Here is a 17,092-nt window from a genome sequence, read left to right as displayed (position 1 = left end):
CCAAGGTGGCCGCGGCTCAAAATTATGATAACTACATTATGGGTATCCTATCCGAGGTTCTCGAGGGTGCAGAAAACAATTTTGGGATCATTTTTAAATCTGAGATGGCCGCCGCTCAAAATTATGATAACGACATTATGGGTATCGAGCATCAGCAATGTATGATTTTCCAATTTTGACTATATCCTTTTCTCAGATGAGGCCCACTTCCATATCAATGGGTTCGTAAACCGTCAAAATTGTCGTTACTGGAACAGTGAGAATCCAAAACTCAAGCACCAGAAACCATTCTGGTGCTTGAGTTTGGGATTCTGGAATGCAGTGGTCTACATAGTCCTAAAGTGACAGTATGGGCAGCAATCTCTGGTAGAGGAATAATTGGACAGTTTTTCTTTGAAAATGCGCGGGGGCAAAATGTCACTGTTAATACCGAACGCTATGTTGCGATGTTGGAAGGTTTTTTGGCTCCAGAGCTTGAAAATTCAAGAATAGTGAATTCTAGGACTTGGTTTCAACAAGACGGAGCTACCTGTCACACATCAAATGACTCCATGGCGGTTGTGAAACAGATGTTCCCTGGCAGACTGATTTCGAAAAGAGGTGATATCCCATGGCCCCCACGTAGTCCAGACGTGACGCCTCCTGACTTTTTTTTGTGAGGATACCTCAAGAACAAAGTCTACAGAACTAATCCGAAAAACATCGATCAGCTCAAGGAGAATATCCGTGGTGAAATGGCAGCAATTACACCAGCATTAGTGAAGAAAGTTTTCAATAACTTCCCTTTGCGATTAGAGGAGTGTAGTCGTAGAGAGGGTCATCATTTAGACGATGTTATTTAAAAAAAATAAACTTCAGTTATTTCTTAATAATACCTCAGTTTTATTTTAACTTTACCTTTTGTATTTATTTTTTAATCAATATTTTAAATATGCACGTTCTATTGCGCCACCTGTATAATTATAATCGTGGAATAGCACGCAGGTAGTTTTAGATTTTGAATTGAATTCTTTATAAGATAAATGACTCAGTGCTTACTAATTGGACATAGGTATATGTTTATACCATGCTGTGTCAATCTGCGCTTTTGATACAAAAACCATGCCTATGGGAGCCCGGAACCCTCGAGTCGGTAGTCAATTGCTCATAGCGACGTGCATACTGATATTGTTCTAGTAATAATATATTAGATAAATGTCATAACATTTTAACATGTATGTGCTTTTTTACGATTATATATATTGAGTATATAATTGTTAAAAGAGATCACGAGTGTGGCCGACCTTAGTCTTCTTTATTGAACTGGAAATACAATCGAATATTCATATATATATATATAAAGTTTGCCTTCAACTTAGTAGTAGGTTTCGTATCGAATCATACTCAACCTAGTATTTATATCTATACATAGTTAAACCATACATAGTCCAGCTGGTACAAAATATAATCTCTCACCTCAAATGCCAAAATTGCATCTTCGAAAACAATATAGATAAGTTAGGGGTTAAAGTATGAAATTGCCGTTTTACTTTTTATTGTAACAGGTAGATACTTCGAATTGACATATACCTTCATGGTTTAAGATTTTCGAATGAAACTTTTTTCACATGGTACCTATGTTGTTCTTATTTTAAAAAATGTGCAACATTCGATCGACTATATATCGACTTTTAGTTGTTGTTTTATTCAGCTTAGACAAAACAGATGGATACGAAACGGATTTTTGAATACGCAGAACTAACGCTGCAGAATCAGCTCGCTATATCAATGTTGAGTTTGGAGAGGGGACTGCTAATAAACACACCGTGCTATTTTGGTTTAAACGCTTTCTACACTTTCTCAGTTTTTCGAATAAGCATAGATCACCACAGTTCTATCGCAAAGGCCTTCCTATTAGATGGCAGCAATGTATAGATAATAATGGTTATTATTTTGATGAAATTAATATAATATGTTAAATTTAAAAAATACGAATTTAAATTTTTCAGTACAAATCGGCAATTTCATACTTTAAACACAGTAGGTGTCACTTACCCGAATGTCCCTTCAAAGAAAAATTATGCACCTATAAAATATTACAGATTATTATTATCTCGATAGCTCCCGATTAAATAAAACAATACATCATGTTCTTCTAATTTATTATTTACAAAACAATTAAAACTTATAACGTAAATATTCAGTAAGAAATTTAAAAATGCTTTAAAAATAAGATGGTGAACGAACTGTCCCTTCAAATATGATTTAAAAAGTCGCGATTGTAAGGCCACAGTATACATATTAGGTAAAGCAGTAAAGACACATAACAAGTCCCCTAAGCAGACATCGCAGTGCTGTTAGTCACACGAGTACTGCACGTGCCTTATATATACTGTGGTAGAGCGTAGAATCGAAGATCAAACATTGGAGTATTTAAACAAAAGATTAAACGTTAAAATATTTTCGGTTTTTAAATATCTGTGTGTAAAACATATTTTCGTTGTTTTCGTGGGTAACGAATTAAATTGTAACGTTCAGAACTAATATTTACAATTTTCGGACAGTGTTCCATTCATAAGCAATGGCTTGGCAATTAAATAGAATGGTAATGAGTTTCTTGCCACTTCTTCTTCATTGAAGTGATGATAAATAATAAAAAAATTACCTTAAAATTTCATACGTGTTATTTTTGACAAGTTTCAAGAGACTGGCGCCTCATTAATCAAATGTAAAAAGTGAGTCAACTTTTTGGCTAAGCGGAGCGTCCGCCACGTGCCGGGGTTATTTGGGGATATCACGTACATGAAACCAGACGTGTTTGATATGCTCTTGCCACAACACGATTTTTGCCATTAAGTGATTTTTTATATCAAATTAGTAAATTTTACCTTGCCATTAGTGCTGTAAATGTAAGGTATTACAAAAAATAAAAATAACAACTGTGATTTCAATACAGTATGTATAAACTATGTTACATTAATAAAAAAATAAACATGGCCAAATTCAAAAAATCTTTAAAAAATTTATTTAAAAGTAGGTATATAGTGTTGTATCTTGCACGATAGTACGGAGCCCTCGTGCGAGAGTCCGAGCCGCACACGATAGTTTTGCTTTGTTAAATACTCTTAAGATGGCGCCTTAGCCCTATTTCATCTCCGCTGTACATTTTAAAACAATTAATTTTACTACAAACTCGGGTTTTAATCACTTTCGTAAGGCTAAAAATTATTTTTAAAGGTGTTTATATTATTTATATACTCTGGTGTCGCCTTATAGTAAATAAGTTATGTAGTCAACAATGCATAGAATATGACAAACACGACGTTAAGTACTAGCGTGCTTCCCTCTAAGGTCAGTGACTTCACCATCGAATATTAGGTTCAGCTGTTAAATCAGTAATATTACATCTAAATGTTATTTAAATCGATGCGTGTACGTTAGTAAGTATGTTGGTATGGACAAAACGGCTGGATCAATTTTGATGAAATTTTCAGTCCAGCCGAGCGTGTATTGCAACGATCAACGGAAAATGGTTTTATCTCTTTTTTTTTGGCAAGGTAGCTGTAATACTAAACCATAGAAGCTAGTTGGCAGTAGAGAGAGGTTTAGAATTTAAATTTAGTGGTGTTGGAGACGCCGGGCCGTGTGTTGGCGACGGCCGTGTTGCCGCGCGGTAGCGGCATGATGCCCAGCTTGCTGACACCTCCTTCAATTATAAAAAAAAACAAACTTAACTATGACTGTTGAACTGGGAGGTACCAGTGGTCAGGAGCGTGTATTGGTGTTCTAGCTAAGTAGCACACACACACAGCTGTAGATACAAGTACCTATTTTTTATGAAACAAAGGGACAAGACGAGCAGGACGTTCAGCTGATGGTAATTGATACGCGCTGCCCTTTACTGTGCAGTGCCGCTCAGAATTCTTGAAAAACCCCAAAAAATTCTGAGCGGCACTACAACTGCGCTCGTCACCTTGAGACATAAGATGTCAAGTCTCATTTGCCGAGTAATATCACTAGCTACGGCGCCCTTCAGACCGAAACACAGTAATGCTTACACATTACTGCTTCCGGAAATAGGCGCCGTTGCGGTACCCATAATCTAGCCGGCATCCAGTGGAAAGGAGCCTCCCGCTGGTAAATACACCAACCACTACCTATATATATATAATTTATTAGTGCAATACCTAAATATCTAACTATTATATATATATATATATATAATAGTTAGATATTTAGGTATTGCACATATAACGCGAAAAAGTTGACTTAATGATTTGCTCTCGGCATATTAAGTCTAAAGATGACGAGCGTAGTTGAAAAACCCAAAAATTCTGAGCGACACTGCATTATAATGGACAGGGCGTATCAATTACTATCAGCTGAACATCCTAGTGGTCTCCTCGTTTATTGTCATTAAAAAAATGGATCCGGTAAATAATTGTTTTATAAATAAATTCAAACGTGATAACATAATCGATGAGACATACTCTCAGGTGAGACTATTCGTAAGTGATACATATATATAATGCCGCTCAGGCACCGGAAAACCTAATTTACCCGCAACATTTTAACTGACCGCCGAGTTATAATACATTCTGTTATTAATAACAATATGTAAATTCGGTTAATATCGTTTTAAATCTTTTACCATGTATTTATTGGTGGTACTGGTGGTATCACTTTATCTATTACCGAGTATGAGACTGACATTTCAATAATATAAGATTATTTAAAATTAGTTTGTGGTTTTATAGGTAATATTGGTCTTAGGCTAAGATCCAGCGTACTCAGACTTTGGAAAGACTTTACTTACGGAAAACTTAGATGAGTGTGATAAAAACGGAATCAAAGATCACGTTAAGCTTAAACTCAGCTAAGTTTTCGTAAGTAAAGTCTAAGTACACTGTATAGCTCTTTGTCTCGTAGTAGCCATCATCAATAGATGCCCATCATCAAGAGTCTACACCATCTCCATCAATAACCCACTCACCGACACTTTTCCCGGCGGCTCTCGTCCCCGAGCCAGCGGGACTCCGCCCCCTCGCCCCGCCCCGCGAGTACGCCCCTCGGTACGCCTTCTTCTTGGCTGACGATGGTCTCTTTCGCTTGTACCTACATACACAATTAGTTAATATTGATACGTCAAACCAATGCATTCAAATTTGCAAGAGCGACATCTCAAAACATTTATTTAATTTTTTGTTTGATTGTATGTTTCTGTGTGCATCATGTAGGAAAAGTAATGAACAACCCATTGGTATCAATATCGAATTGGTGATAAAATATGAAACTTACTTTGAATAACATTTCACATACATTTTATCAAAATCGATCCATACACTCTTGAGATATAAAACTATAATTCAGTGAGTAGCTCGTAACGTCCAGTACAGTCGCGTCGCAACACGCGTGACGGCATCGTGCGGAAAAATTCACTACAACTAGTAACAGCCCTGTACTTTCCCCGGGGCGTAAAAAGAATAGGGGAGCCCCAGGCCCATGGGTGTCGTAAGAGGCGACTAAGGGCTTTTTAGAGTGGGAGAGTCACGCTGCCGTCTTATGACGTCAGCAAAATAAGGCCAGACTCATCCGGGTTAATTACCACACTCGCAGGTTAGTGTCGAGGACCGGAGGCATATAAAATGATATGTTGGACACCTCCAACATACATTGCTATGCAGATGACAGCACTGGTGATGCCGTATACACGGGCCATGCAGGTCTCTCTCGGGAAATCGTCGACCAGTGCCGGGAGAAACTTGTGTCTTCTATCGAGTCCTCTCTTGAGAAGGTCGCAGAATGGGGTAAATTGAACCTTATCCAATTTAACCCCCAGAAGACTCAAGTTTGCACGTTTACCACTAAAAAAACCCCATTTGTCGTATCACCGCTCTTCTACAACACTTCCCTTAAAGCCTCGCCTAGTATCGGAATACTGGGTCTCGAAATCTCGAGCGATTGCCAATTTCGTGGCCATCTGGAGGGCAAAACCAAATTGGCTTCGAAGAAACTGGGCGTAATTAATAGAGCACGGCAATACTGAAGAGCCGGCCCACATTCTAGCGCTCTACAAAGCGCTGGTCCGGCCACACATGGAGTATTGCTGTCATCTCTGGCCTGGCGCACCCCAGTTTCAGGTCGATCCATTTGACCGCGTGCAACGTAGAGCAGCTCGAATTGTCCCAGTGCTCTGTGAATGGCTGGATCACTTGGCGTTGCGTAGAGACATCGCTTCATTGTGTGTCTTCTCCGCATTTATCACGGGGAGTGTTCCGAAGAGCTGTTTAACCTGATTCCTGCCGCCGAATTCCACCTTCGCACGACACGCCACAAGTTAGGATATCATCCCCACCATCTGGTTGTGTGGCGGTCCTCCACAGTGCGGTTTTCAAGGAGCTTTCTTCCACGTACTACAAAGCTGTGGAATGAACTTCCTTGTCCGGTGTTTCCGGGAGGATACGACATGGGTACCTTAAAAAAAGCGCGTACACCTTCCTTAAAGGCCGGCAACTCTCCTGTGATTCCTCTGGTGTTGCAAGAGATTGTGGGCGGCGGTGATCACTTAATAACAGGTTACCCATACGCTCGTTTGTCCTCCTATTCCATAAAAAAAAAAACAAAAACAAAAAAGTAACTAGAACTTCCTAACACGTACGTGTTAGGAAGTTCTAGAATGGTTGTACACCATTCTGTAGAATTAGCTTCCTTCGTGCAGTGTTTCGAGGATAACGCTCCTATCATTCCTTTGGTGTATAAGAGTGTGGGAGGTCTAAATTAACAAAAGCAAAATTAAAGGCCAAGCTTAACCGTGCATCCACACACACCGCACTTACTTAAGGCGCTATGTAGTCTTAAAAAGTAATAGTTTTGAAAATCTACTTCAAATACTTCTACAAATACTACGGTTCCAATTTATTGACATGTTTATCTTCATTTCTTTATCTAAATTATTGCTGTTTCGAAAACACGATTACAAAAAAAACTAGATAGATTTATTTTTGAAAAATGGGCTTTTTTATTTCAATTCTTTTATATTATCATAAAACTATGATAGCTATACACACAAAACTTATTATATTCGATATTTTATTTGTACTTTTAAATATTCCTCGTGAGTTTTATCAGTAGGCTTTGTAAATTATTTTATATCATTTTTTTTTCGTAATAAACCAAACGCGACGCCAATGATGGCTGCATCATGCTCGCTCATGCCAGCAGTACGCCATGACCACTGTCAAGGACGGTACTGTGTTCATTTTTCTCGGGCTCGCATTGCGTAAGATTTTAGCAAACAAGTACAAATCGGGAATCACGAAAAAAAAATAATACACTGCCGCATCGGCAGTGTATTATGTTAAAATTCATAGGTAAATGGAATTCGGAAAGTACTAAAATAAAATGTACGTAATATTATTTTCAATATTAAGCCACGCGGGATTTTTGTATGCATAGAAAAATAACGCTCAGAACGATAGCTTCATTCATAGTTCTTATCAATTTAGAAGAAACATTATAATTAATGTGTGCGTGAGCGTCACGTATTTACATTCGCCAACACGCATACAGACAGCCAAATAATGTTGCAAGTGAATAGGCATTCCCCTAAATCAGTAAATTGTAAGAAATAGTAGATTATATGTAATAAAGAAAGAAGCAATAAAATATAAATTAAGAATTTAATAAAAACATCACGACAGGTATTTAAAGTTCACAGAAGTTCTTTAGAATCGTTGTTTTGAAACTAGATGAAACGAAAAAACGAGACGATAGAGGCGCCGTTCCCAGCTAAATCTGAGGTTCTCGAGGGTGCAGAGAATGAATTTGGGATAATTTTTCAAATCCATGATGGCCGCCATACAAAATTATGATTTCAACAACATGGATATCGTGTCCGAGGTTCTCGAGGGTGCAGAGAATGAATTTGGGATAATTTTTTAAATCCATGATGGCCGCCATACAAAATTATGATTTCAACAACATGGATATCGTGTCCGAGGTTCGAGAGGGTGCAGAGAATGAATTTGGGATAATTTTTTAAATCCATGATGGCCGCCATACAAAATTATGATTTCAACAACATGGATATCGTGTCCGAGGTTCTCGAGGGTGCAGAGAATGAATTTGGGATAATTTTTTAAATCCATGATGGCCGCCATACAAAATTATGATTTCAACAACATGGATATCGTGTCCGAGGTTCGAGAGGGTGCAGAGAATGAATTTGGGATAATTTTTGAAATCCAAGATGGCCGCCATACAAAATTATGATTTCAACAATATGGATATCGTGTCCGAGGTTCTCGAGGGTGCAGAGAATGAATTTGGGATAATTTTTTAAATCCATGATGGCCGCCATACAAAATTATGATTTCAACAACATGGATATCGTGTCCGAGGTTCTCGAGGGTGCAGAGAATGAATTTGGGATAATTTTTGAAATCCAAGATGGCCGCCATACAAAATTATGATTTCAACAATATGGATATCGTGTCCGAGGTTCTCGAGGGTGCAGAGAATGAATTTGGGATAATTTTTTAAATCCATGATGGCCGCCATACAAAATTATGATTTCAACAACATGGATATCGTGTCCGAGGTTCTCGAGGGTGCAGAGAATGAATTTGGGATAATTTTTGAAATCCAAGATGGCCGCCATACAAAATTATGATTTCAACAATATGGATATCGTGTCCGAGGTTCTCGAGGGTGCAGAGAATGAATTTGGGATAATTTTTTAAATCCATGATGGCCGCCATACAAAATTATGATTTCAACAACATGGATATCGTGTCCGAGGTTCTCGAGGGTGCAGAGAATGAATTTGGGATAATTTTTTAAATCCAAGATGGCCGCCATACAAAATTATGATTTCAACAATATGGATATCGTGTCCGAGGTTCTCGAGGGTGCAGAGAATGAATTTGGGATAATTTTTTAAATCCATGATGGCCGCCATACAAAATTATGATTTCAACAACATGGATATCGTGTCCGAGGTTCTCGAGGGTGCAGAGAATGAATTTGGGATAATTTTTGAAATCCAAGATGGCCGCCATACAAAATTATGATTTCAACAATATGGATATCGTGTCCGAGGTTCTCGAGGGTGCAGAGAATGAATTTGGGATAATTTTTTAAATCCATGATGGCCGCCATACAAAATTATGATTTCAACAACATGGATATCGTGTCCGAGGTTCTCGAGGGTGCAGAGAATGAATTTGGGATAATTTTTTAAATCCAAGATGGCCGCCATACAAAATTATGATTTCAACAATATGGATATCGTGTCCGAGGTTCTCGAGGGTGCAGAGAATGAATTTGGGATAATTTTTTAAATCCATGATGGCCGCCATACAAAATTATGATTTCAACAACATGGATATCGTGTCCGAGGTTCTCGAGGGTGCAGAGAATGAATTTGGGATAATTTTTTAAATCCAAGATGGCCGCCATACAAAATTATGATTTCAACAATATGGATATCGTGTCCGAGGTTCTCGAGGGTGCAGAGAATGAATTTGGGATAATTTTTTAAATCCATGATGGCCGCCATACAAAATTATGATTTCAACAACATGGATATCGTGTCCGAGGTTCTCGAGGGTGCAGAGAATGAATTTGGGATAATTTTTGAAATCCAAGATGGCCGCCATACAAAATTATGATTTCAACAATATGGATATCGTGTCCGAGGTTCTCGAGGGTGCAGAGAATGAATTTGGGATAATTTTTTAAATCCATGATGGCCGCCATACAAAATTATGATTTCAACAACATGGATATCGTGTCCGAGGTTCTCGAGGGTGCAGAGAATGAATTTGGGATAATTTTTTAAATCCAAGATGGCCGCCATACAAAATTATGATTTCAACAATATGGATATCGTGTCCGAGGTTCTCGAGGGTGCCGAGAACGATTCAGAGATCACAGATAGTGAGCCCACACCCACCTCTTCCTCACGCCCCCGCGCGCGGCCCTCCCCCGCCCGCGGCCCCGGCCCCGCGCGCCGCCCACCCCGCTCATGTCCGCGTCGCGCGCCAGCCCCGCCCAGTCCGTGTCGGAGCCGGACTCGTGCTCATCAAACACGTCTTCCTTCTTCTTCTCCTCTTCTAGCTCATCCTGGTATTGCATCAGAAGACCTGAAATTTAAGATTAAAACCATATGGACAATCTGTAATTTCTTAAAGTGGTGAGAGGTCACGGGGTCGAGTGGCGGTAAATTTTGTTTTCAAAATTAATTTGTGTAAAACTATATGACGTGTGTATAATCGTGTATCATTTAAAGCGTGGTTTTAAATATACTAATAATTTAGTGGAATAGTGACTTTAATTCGAGATCGATTGCAATAGAGCAAGCAATCGTAGAAAAAGAAAAGTGGGCAGACAAAAATTTTTACTCTTATTGACAATATTAAGATAAAATTCAGATGCATTCGCCAGTGAATCGACGTCCACGGCACATGCATCAGGACATTAATATTAATCACGGTGGATATCTATCTATGTGACATTTTGAGATTATTCGTGTTAATTATTAGGAGGACTATTAAAATACTCGCAAAATGTGTGTGGATTGATAGATCTACTGTACTCAATAACTTTTGTAATTACGTATTAATTCACATTTACTTTTTTGACTTAATCGAGAAAAGCACTGAGTATTTGACGTTTGAGTATTTTTGTTGCATCACTTTCCATATATTGTATTCGGTATGGTATTGAAAAAATGAAATGAAAAAAAATGAAAATGAAAATGAATTTATTTCGGAAGAAAAACTGACACATTCACACAAAAAAAGTTAATGAGAACAAAATATATGCTTAATCTAATACTTAACTTACTACAAAAGAAACAAAAGCAAAAGTTGATGGGGCAGTGGTCTTCCAAAACTGGAGTCCACTCAGTTATAGTTGTGTCCATACACTATGAGCACAACACTGATTTTCAGTGACCCCATTGTGTGAAGTTTGGAGCTGAACTGACATATTTTTAAAAGTAAAATATAAATAATTGTGGCACTAAAATAATTATTATGAAAAAAAATATGATTAACAAAAAAAAATGTTACTAAAAATAAATAATGACAATAACAAAAATAATAAAAAACGTATGTGTGTAAATATATAAGGAAGAAAAAATAATAATAAATACGAGAAGCTATTTTATATAATACAATGAAATTTAAACAGTGTTCACCAAGGCAGGAGATGTAGGGAGGTATTGGTCATTAATAAGTATTTTTTGTATTTTTTTGTGAAATTCGAGACTGTATATAAACCCCGTAGCGGCGGTGGTAAATTATTCCAGCACTTGGTGGCATTGTACTTGAAACTTCTCCTGAAACCCGCAGTGTGATGCTTGGGAGGACAAAGCGTAGCCTTTACAATGTTCCTTGTTATAAAATTCAACAACCTGCCCTCATTTGCCCATAACAGTTTCGAATAGAGATATGCTGGCGTTTTTGTCTTTATAATTCTAAAAATCATACAAGCGAAGTGTAAACGTCTGCGACTTACCATGTTCAGAATATTGGCTTCTCTAAGATACGGACTCGCATGAGATCTGTGTGGAATATTCCAAAAAACCGGGCGCAGGCAATTTGCACTCGCTGTATAGTACTTTTGGTGCGGGCTCGTAGTCTAGGACCATACGTAGTGTCATTATAATTAAATTTTGAGAGTACCAAAGCATCACACAACCTGACACGTAGATTTGTATTTAAATAGTTCCTAATGCGATAGAGTACTTTTAAACGATAAAAACAGTTCGCAACAGTAGAGTTTATATGTTTCCCAAATCTAAGATTCTCTTCAAATATTAATTCGAGATTACGAACCTCATGAACTCGCTCAATAACTATAATATTAATAACTATTTTAGGATTGTAACGTTAAATTTTTCCAACGACTTTAGGGGTTCCCAGTATCATAAATTTGGTCTTAGATGGATTAAGAACCAGTGAATTATTTACCGACCAAGTATAGATTTGGCTGACATCTGAATTAATATTTTTTTCTGCATCATGAAAGTTATGTAAAGTTGAATATTAATATTGGTAAAGGAGCTTCTGTTTCCGCAATTAAACCACTCAGTTTGATCCATTTTGCGTGCAGTAATGGCCAGTCACTTCAACCAGCCCAGCTCCTTTCAGAAATTCAAAACACTCCTGGGGTGTTCGCAGACTTTTTAGAGCGACCTTGTATTTACAACTAAGACATTTCATCCATCAGGTGTTGTGAATGTTGTTGGTGAGAGAGCGTATTCATGAACGCATTTGACTGAAGGGCAGCGGCAGGAATGGCAATAGGTCAGCCACTTGGGTCACTGACTTGCAAGTTCATCTGCTGCATCATTCATTACCCAACGAACCACTGTGTCCCATTGCAGAGTTACCCAGTTGTAAGAGGCCACTCATTCCAAGGATTGGTGGCATTCGTATATCAGCGCTGAATTATAGGCGTCGCTCCCCAGCCCAGTCAGTATCCATATTTCTTAGTATCGCATTTGCAGCTTCCTTGATGGGTACACATTCACATTGGAAGATGGAGCTGGGTGAGTCTAAGGGTATTTGGGTGTGTATATTCAGTTCCTGTGAGAAGATGTCAGCTCCAATTCCGGCTACCATTGTAAAACCGTCTGCGTAAATTCTTAGGTCATTTACTCCTTACCGGTCTGGTCCCTCTTCAAACAGTTGAATACGGTAATTCTTTTGAAAGATGTATGTTTTGGGTATTCTATCGCAGGGTGCCTCACAGAGTGGATAATCCTTTTTTAAACTGCTCCAGAGATTTTCTGGATGGCAGTTTCCATTCTCTCATACACCAGTGTTAGCGGTCGCCCCGGGGCAGACGTCGGCGTAGTGCGCATGCAACTCGGTTTGTACAGTCGCAAGCTCAGTCCCGAGCCACCAAGCTAATGCTCCGTTTGCCCATACATGCTCTTCGACTCACCCATCTTCTCGACGGCGTAGGCGGCCGTGATCCGGAGCAGGTCCGCGCCGTACTTGTGGTAGTTGGCGCGCGTCACGTGCGGCAGCGCCAGCATGTCCCGCTCGCAGTCGGGCAGCCTCGCCGCCATGGCCTTCAGCGCGGCCTGCGGCAGCACCGCCGCCAGCGACGCGCCGCGCGCCGCCCCCATCTCCCTGCACACACGCTCATTGTGACGAGACGGCGACACTAGCGGCACGCTATGATGGCCGTTTTGACATATTATAAGAGCGATGTGAAATGTCAATTTATTCTCGAAAAAATATAATCAAATCTATTAGTTTTTGTTGCAATTAGTACCTGATTAAAAAGGTTTAATAAAGCAAAAATATAAATGTTTATTTGAACGAACTGAATATTGGAATGAAAATAAATAAACATACTTTATATGCACATAAGAAACAAATGAACACAAAAATAGACCAAAAACAGGCGTAACAAAGGGCCAGATTTAATCAGATTCGTCCATACTGCTATTTTCACTGTCGTCACTGCTATCATCACCTACATTAATTATAAGTTCGTTTTATAAAATATTATCTATTTTCACATGTATTTCATAATCTTCCCTTATTAATTTAACAGTTTTATTCACAACCTTTTCACAGTCTCCTTTAGTAACATGTTCAGAAGCTTCTTCTAATATTTTTAGCATTTTAGCGTTGTATTAAAAGGGGGTTCTGTATTGCGTCTTGCAGCATATCCCTTAATTTGAGCCCACATCAACTTGATTGCAATATATTCACAATGGTAAGACGATAACCGCATAACTCTGTGCCCATGTTCTAACGCTATTTCCTCAATGACGTATCGCATCTTGGTTGGTTTGCTTTCTTTTAAAAGACGTACTAATTCCTATTTTTACATATTTATGTTTGCATCTACGCCATTTTTTGAAGCCATGCGACCATGTCAACTTTCTTTTGGGATTGAGCAGATGGCTTGTCAATTTGCATCGAGTGGTATGGGGCATTGTCCACAATTATAATAGATGGTTCAGGGACGCTACACAACATTGAGGTAAACCATTCAGTAAACTTTTCTTCATTCATTTCTTCATGATAGTCTCCAATGGTTTTGACGCAAAAGCCATGAAAGAACCTTCAACAAACCCGTTGATGGTTCCGGCGTGACTGGTTTCACTCGTTTTCTCATTTTTGGTGTGTGAAGTTTATTGTCTTCTGTACCAGTCTCGCCATATTTTTCTTTAGTTATTCGTCTAACTACTTAAAATTAGCCCTCCATTTTGAGATTCACGATCGAAATAGTTACAAAGGCGTATAACGAACTCACGTGTCTGACTGTTTAGAACAGTTCTCTGCGTACGTTCGGCCATATCAACAAAATACACAACAAAAGGCGTAAGCAGAGTCCAAATTAACGAGCAAGGGTCAACAGTAATGCAGTATCAATATCCGAAATCCAAAGCCAGGTCAAAACTATATCACAATCGCAGTGCACTCACAATTTGTACTTTTCAAAGCAACTTCAAGTCGAAACTGCTTTGTGTTGCATTGAGCATTGACGCGAGTTTGCCGGATATTGTAGTTGTGCTAGCCAGCGATTCTATGTGACGATCGTATTAGATTTAATTTTTTTTTTAAATTTTGATTTTCGAAAAACAAATGCGGTGTTTTGTGGTAAATAAGTACACAGTAATAATTAGAATCTTATAAAAATAAAAAACGAATACCCTAATATAGTTTAGAAATCAATGAAATAAATAAATTATACATTCGATAATTTTTTGACTCACTGCACGTCGCTATCGACAATAAAGAACAGTAATTTGCACCTTCAATGTAATTATTAATTAATACGAAACTTCATGAGTGGACAAACGTCAAACGGCCATCATAGCGTGCCGTACGTATAGTAACACCGCGTCCAACATTGAACTATTGTGTTCACCACTCATACTTATAGCTCGTCGTCAAGCCAGGCATTTAAACTCGTTTACGAATTCAAATGCCTGGCTTGACGACGAAACTGAATTTTATTAAACTCAGTTTGAAGTGTCATTGGTGAAATCGGGGCTAAGATATTTAAGTAGGGTGAAAGTGTAAGTCACCTGCAAGCCTCCACGAGGTCTGCGTAGCAGCGCTCCTCGATTCGCTTGATGAGCGCGAGTACTGGCGTCTCCTTCTCGTCGGCGCGGCCCGCGGTACCGCTCCGCGATGACGTCACGACGCTGCCCTTTTGGTCCACTTTCATGGGGAACACCACGCGCAGGTTCCCGCTCATCAACCTTAATTAACAAACACATGGGGTGTCAATAATTATATACCAATAATTGACGCACTTCCCCATTCAAAATTATCATCAACATCATCATTTAATAATGATAATAAAAATTATATGCAGCTTACAAACCACTTAGTATAAAATAAAAATAATATTTAAATTAAAATAAAACAAACCATTCATATTAAAATAAGAATAGGTAACCATTAGCCGCAAATAAGCTCAAGCTCGGTATACGGTGGTAAACATATTATGCATACCCAACGCCGATCTTCCGCTTGAGACATTCTGTGATCTGGACGCTAACATATGCGCTACAATTTAATATACATTTTTTTTATGGAATAGGAGGACAAACGAGCGTACGGTTCACCTGGTGTTAAGTGATCACCGCCGCCCAGATTCTCTTGCAACACCAGAGGAATCACAAGAGCGTTGCCGGCCTTTAAGGAAGGTGTACGCGCTTTTTTTGAAGGTAACACCGCACAAAGAAGCTCATTCCACAGCTTTGTAGTACGTGGAAGAAAGCTCCTTGAAAACCGCACTGTGGAGGACCGCCACACATCCATGGTGGGGACGATATCCTAACTTGTGGCGTGTCGTGCGAAGATGGATATCGGCGGCAGGAATCAGGTTGAACAGCTCTTCGGAACACTCCCCGTAATAAATGCGGTAGAAGACACACAATGAAGCGACGTCTCTACGCAACGCCAAGTGATCTAGCCGTTCACAGAGCACTGGGTCCCCAACAATTCGAGCTGCTCTGCGTTGCACGCGGTCAAATGGATCGAGCTGATACTGGGGTCCGCCAGACCAGAGATGACAGCAATACTCCATGTGTGGCCGGACCTGCGCTTTGTAGAGCGCTAGAATGTGAGCCGGCTTGAAGTATTGCCGTGCTCTATTGATGACGCCCAGCTTCTTCGAAGCCAATTTGGCTTTGCCCTCCAGATGGCCACGGAATTGGCAATCGCTCTAGATTTCGAGACCCAGTATTCCGATACTAGGCGAGGCTTTAAGGGAAGTGTTGTCGAAGAGCGGTAATACGGCAAATGGGGATTTTTTTGTGGTAAACGCAAAACTTGAGTCTTCTGGGGGTTGAATTGGATAAGGTTCAATTTACCCCATTCCGCGACCTTCTCAAGAGAGGACTCGATAGAAGACACAAGTTTCTCCCGGCACTGGTCGACGTTTTCCCGAGAGAGACTTGCAAGGCCCGTGTATACGGCATCACCAGTGCCGTCGTCTGCATAGCAATGTATGTTGGAAGTGTCCAACATATACACCATAGCACACAGTCTTGGGGCACTCCAGCGTTCACGGGCTTGGGATTCGAGCAAAAACCGTCGACAACGACTTGTATGCTACGCCCAGTGAGGAAGCTGGAGGTCCACTTGCATAAGCTCTCGGGAAGCCCAAATGCTGGAAGTTTTGAGAGGAGCGCCTTGTGCCATACACGATCAAAGGCCTTCGCTATATCCAGGCTAACTGCCAGGCCTTCCCCCATGCTTTCAATAGCCGCCGCCCATCTTTGTGATAGGTATACCAGAAGATCACCTGCCGACCGACCATGGCGAAAGCCGTATTGTATGTCGTTGATCAACTGGTGAACCTCTAGTTATACTAAAAGCTGGCGGCTAATTATGCTCTCCATGATTTTGAAGAGCAGGGAGGTAATAGCAAAAGGCCTGTAGTTTGCCGGATCCGAACTGTCTCCTATTTTTGGATCGGATGGACAAGGGCTGACTTCCATGAGTCAGGGAATACGCCTTTGGAATAAGAGTGCCGGAATAAACGCATTAGCACCGGCGTCAACTCAGGGGCACACGTTCTAAGCACGATTGGAGAAATGCCATCCGGCCCGCTCGACTTCCTG

At 39.8% G+C, this 17,092-nt stretch overlaps 1 protein-coding gene across 1 annotated transcript in view; it reads right to left on the bottom strand.

Annotated features, from left to right (window-relative positions):
* Positions 1-2,124: 2,124 nt before the first annotated feature.
* Positions 2,125-17,092, bottom strand: part of LOC126975525 (recQ-like DNA helicase Blm) — a 43,280-nt gene continuing 28,312 nt past the window's right edge. The window contains exons 17-21 of the mRNA XM_050823464.1: positions 15,044-15,220; positions 12,937-13,127; positions 9,935-10,124; positions 4,977-5,094; positions 2,125-3,671 (exon numbers count right to left, since the gene is read on the bottom strand). Of these exons, the coding sequence (XP_050679421.1) occupies positions 3,585-3,671; positions 4,977-5,094; positions 9,935-10,124; positions 12,937-13,127; positions 15,044-15,220 (763 nt within the window). The 3' untranslated portion in view covers positions 2,125-3,584. The remainder of the gene's footprint in view (positions 3,672-4,976; positions 5,095-9,934; positions 10,125-12,936; positions 13,128-15,043; positions 15,221-17,092) is intronic.

The sequence above is a fragment of the Leptidea sinapis genome, chromosome 36 (assembly GCF_905404315.1).
Source record: "Leptidea sinapis chromosome 36, ilLepSina1.1, whole genome shotgun sequence".
Lineage (NCBI taxonomy): Eukaryota > Metazoa > Arthropoda > Insecta > Lepidoptera > Pieridae > Leptidea > Leptidea sinapis.
This window is presented reverse-complemented; position numbering and strand designations above follow the sequence as displayed.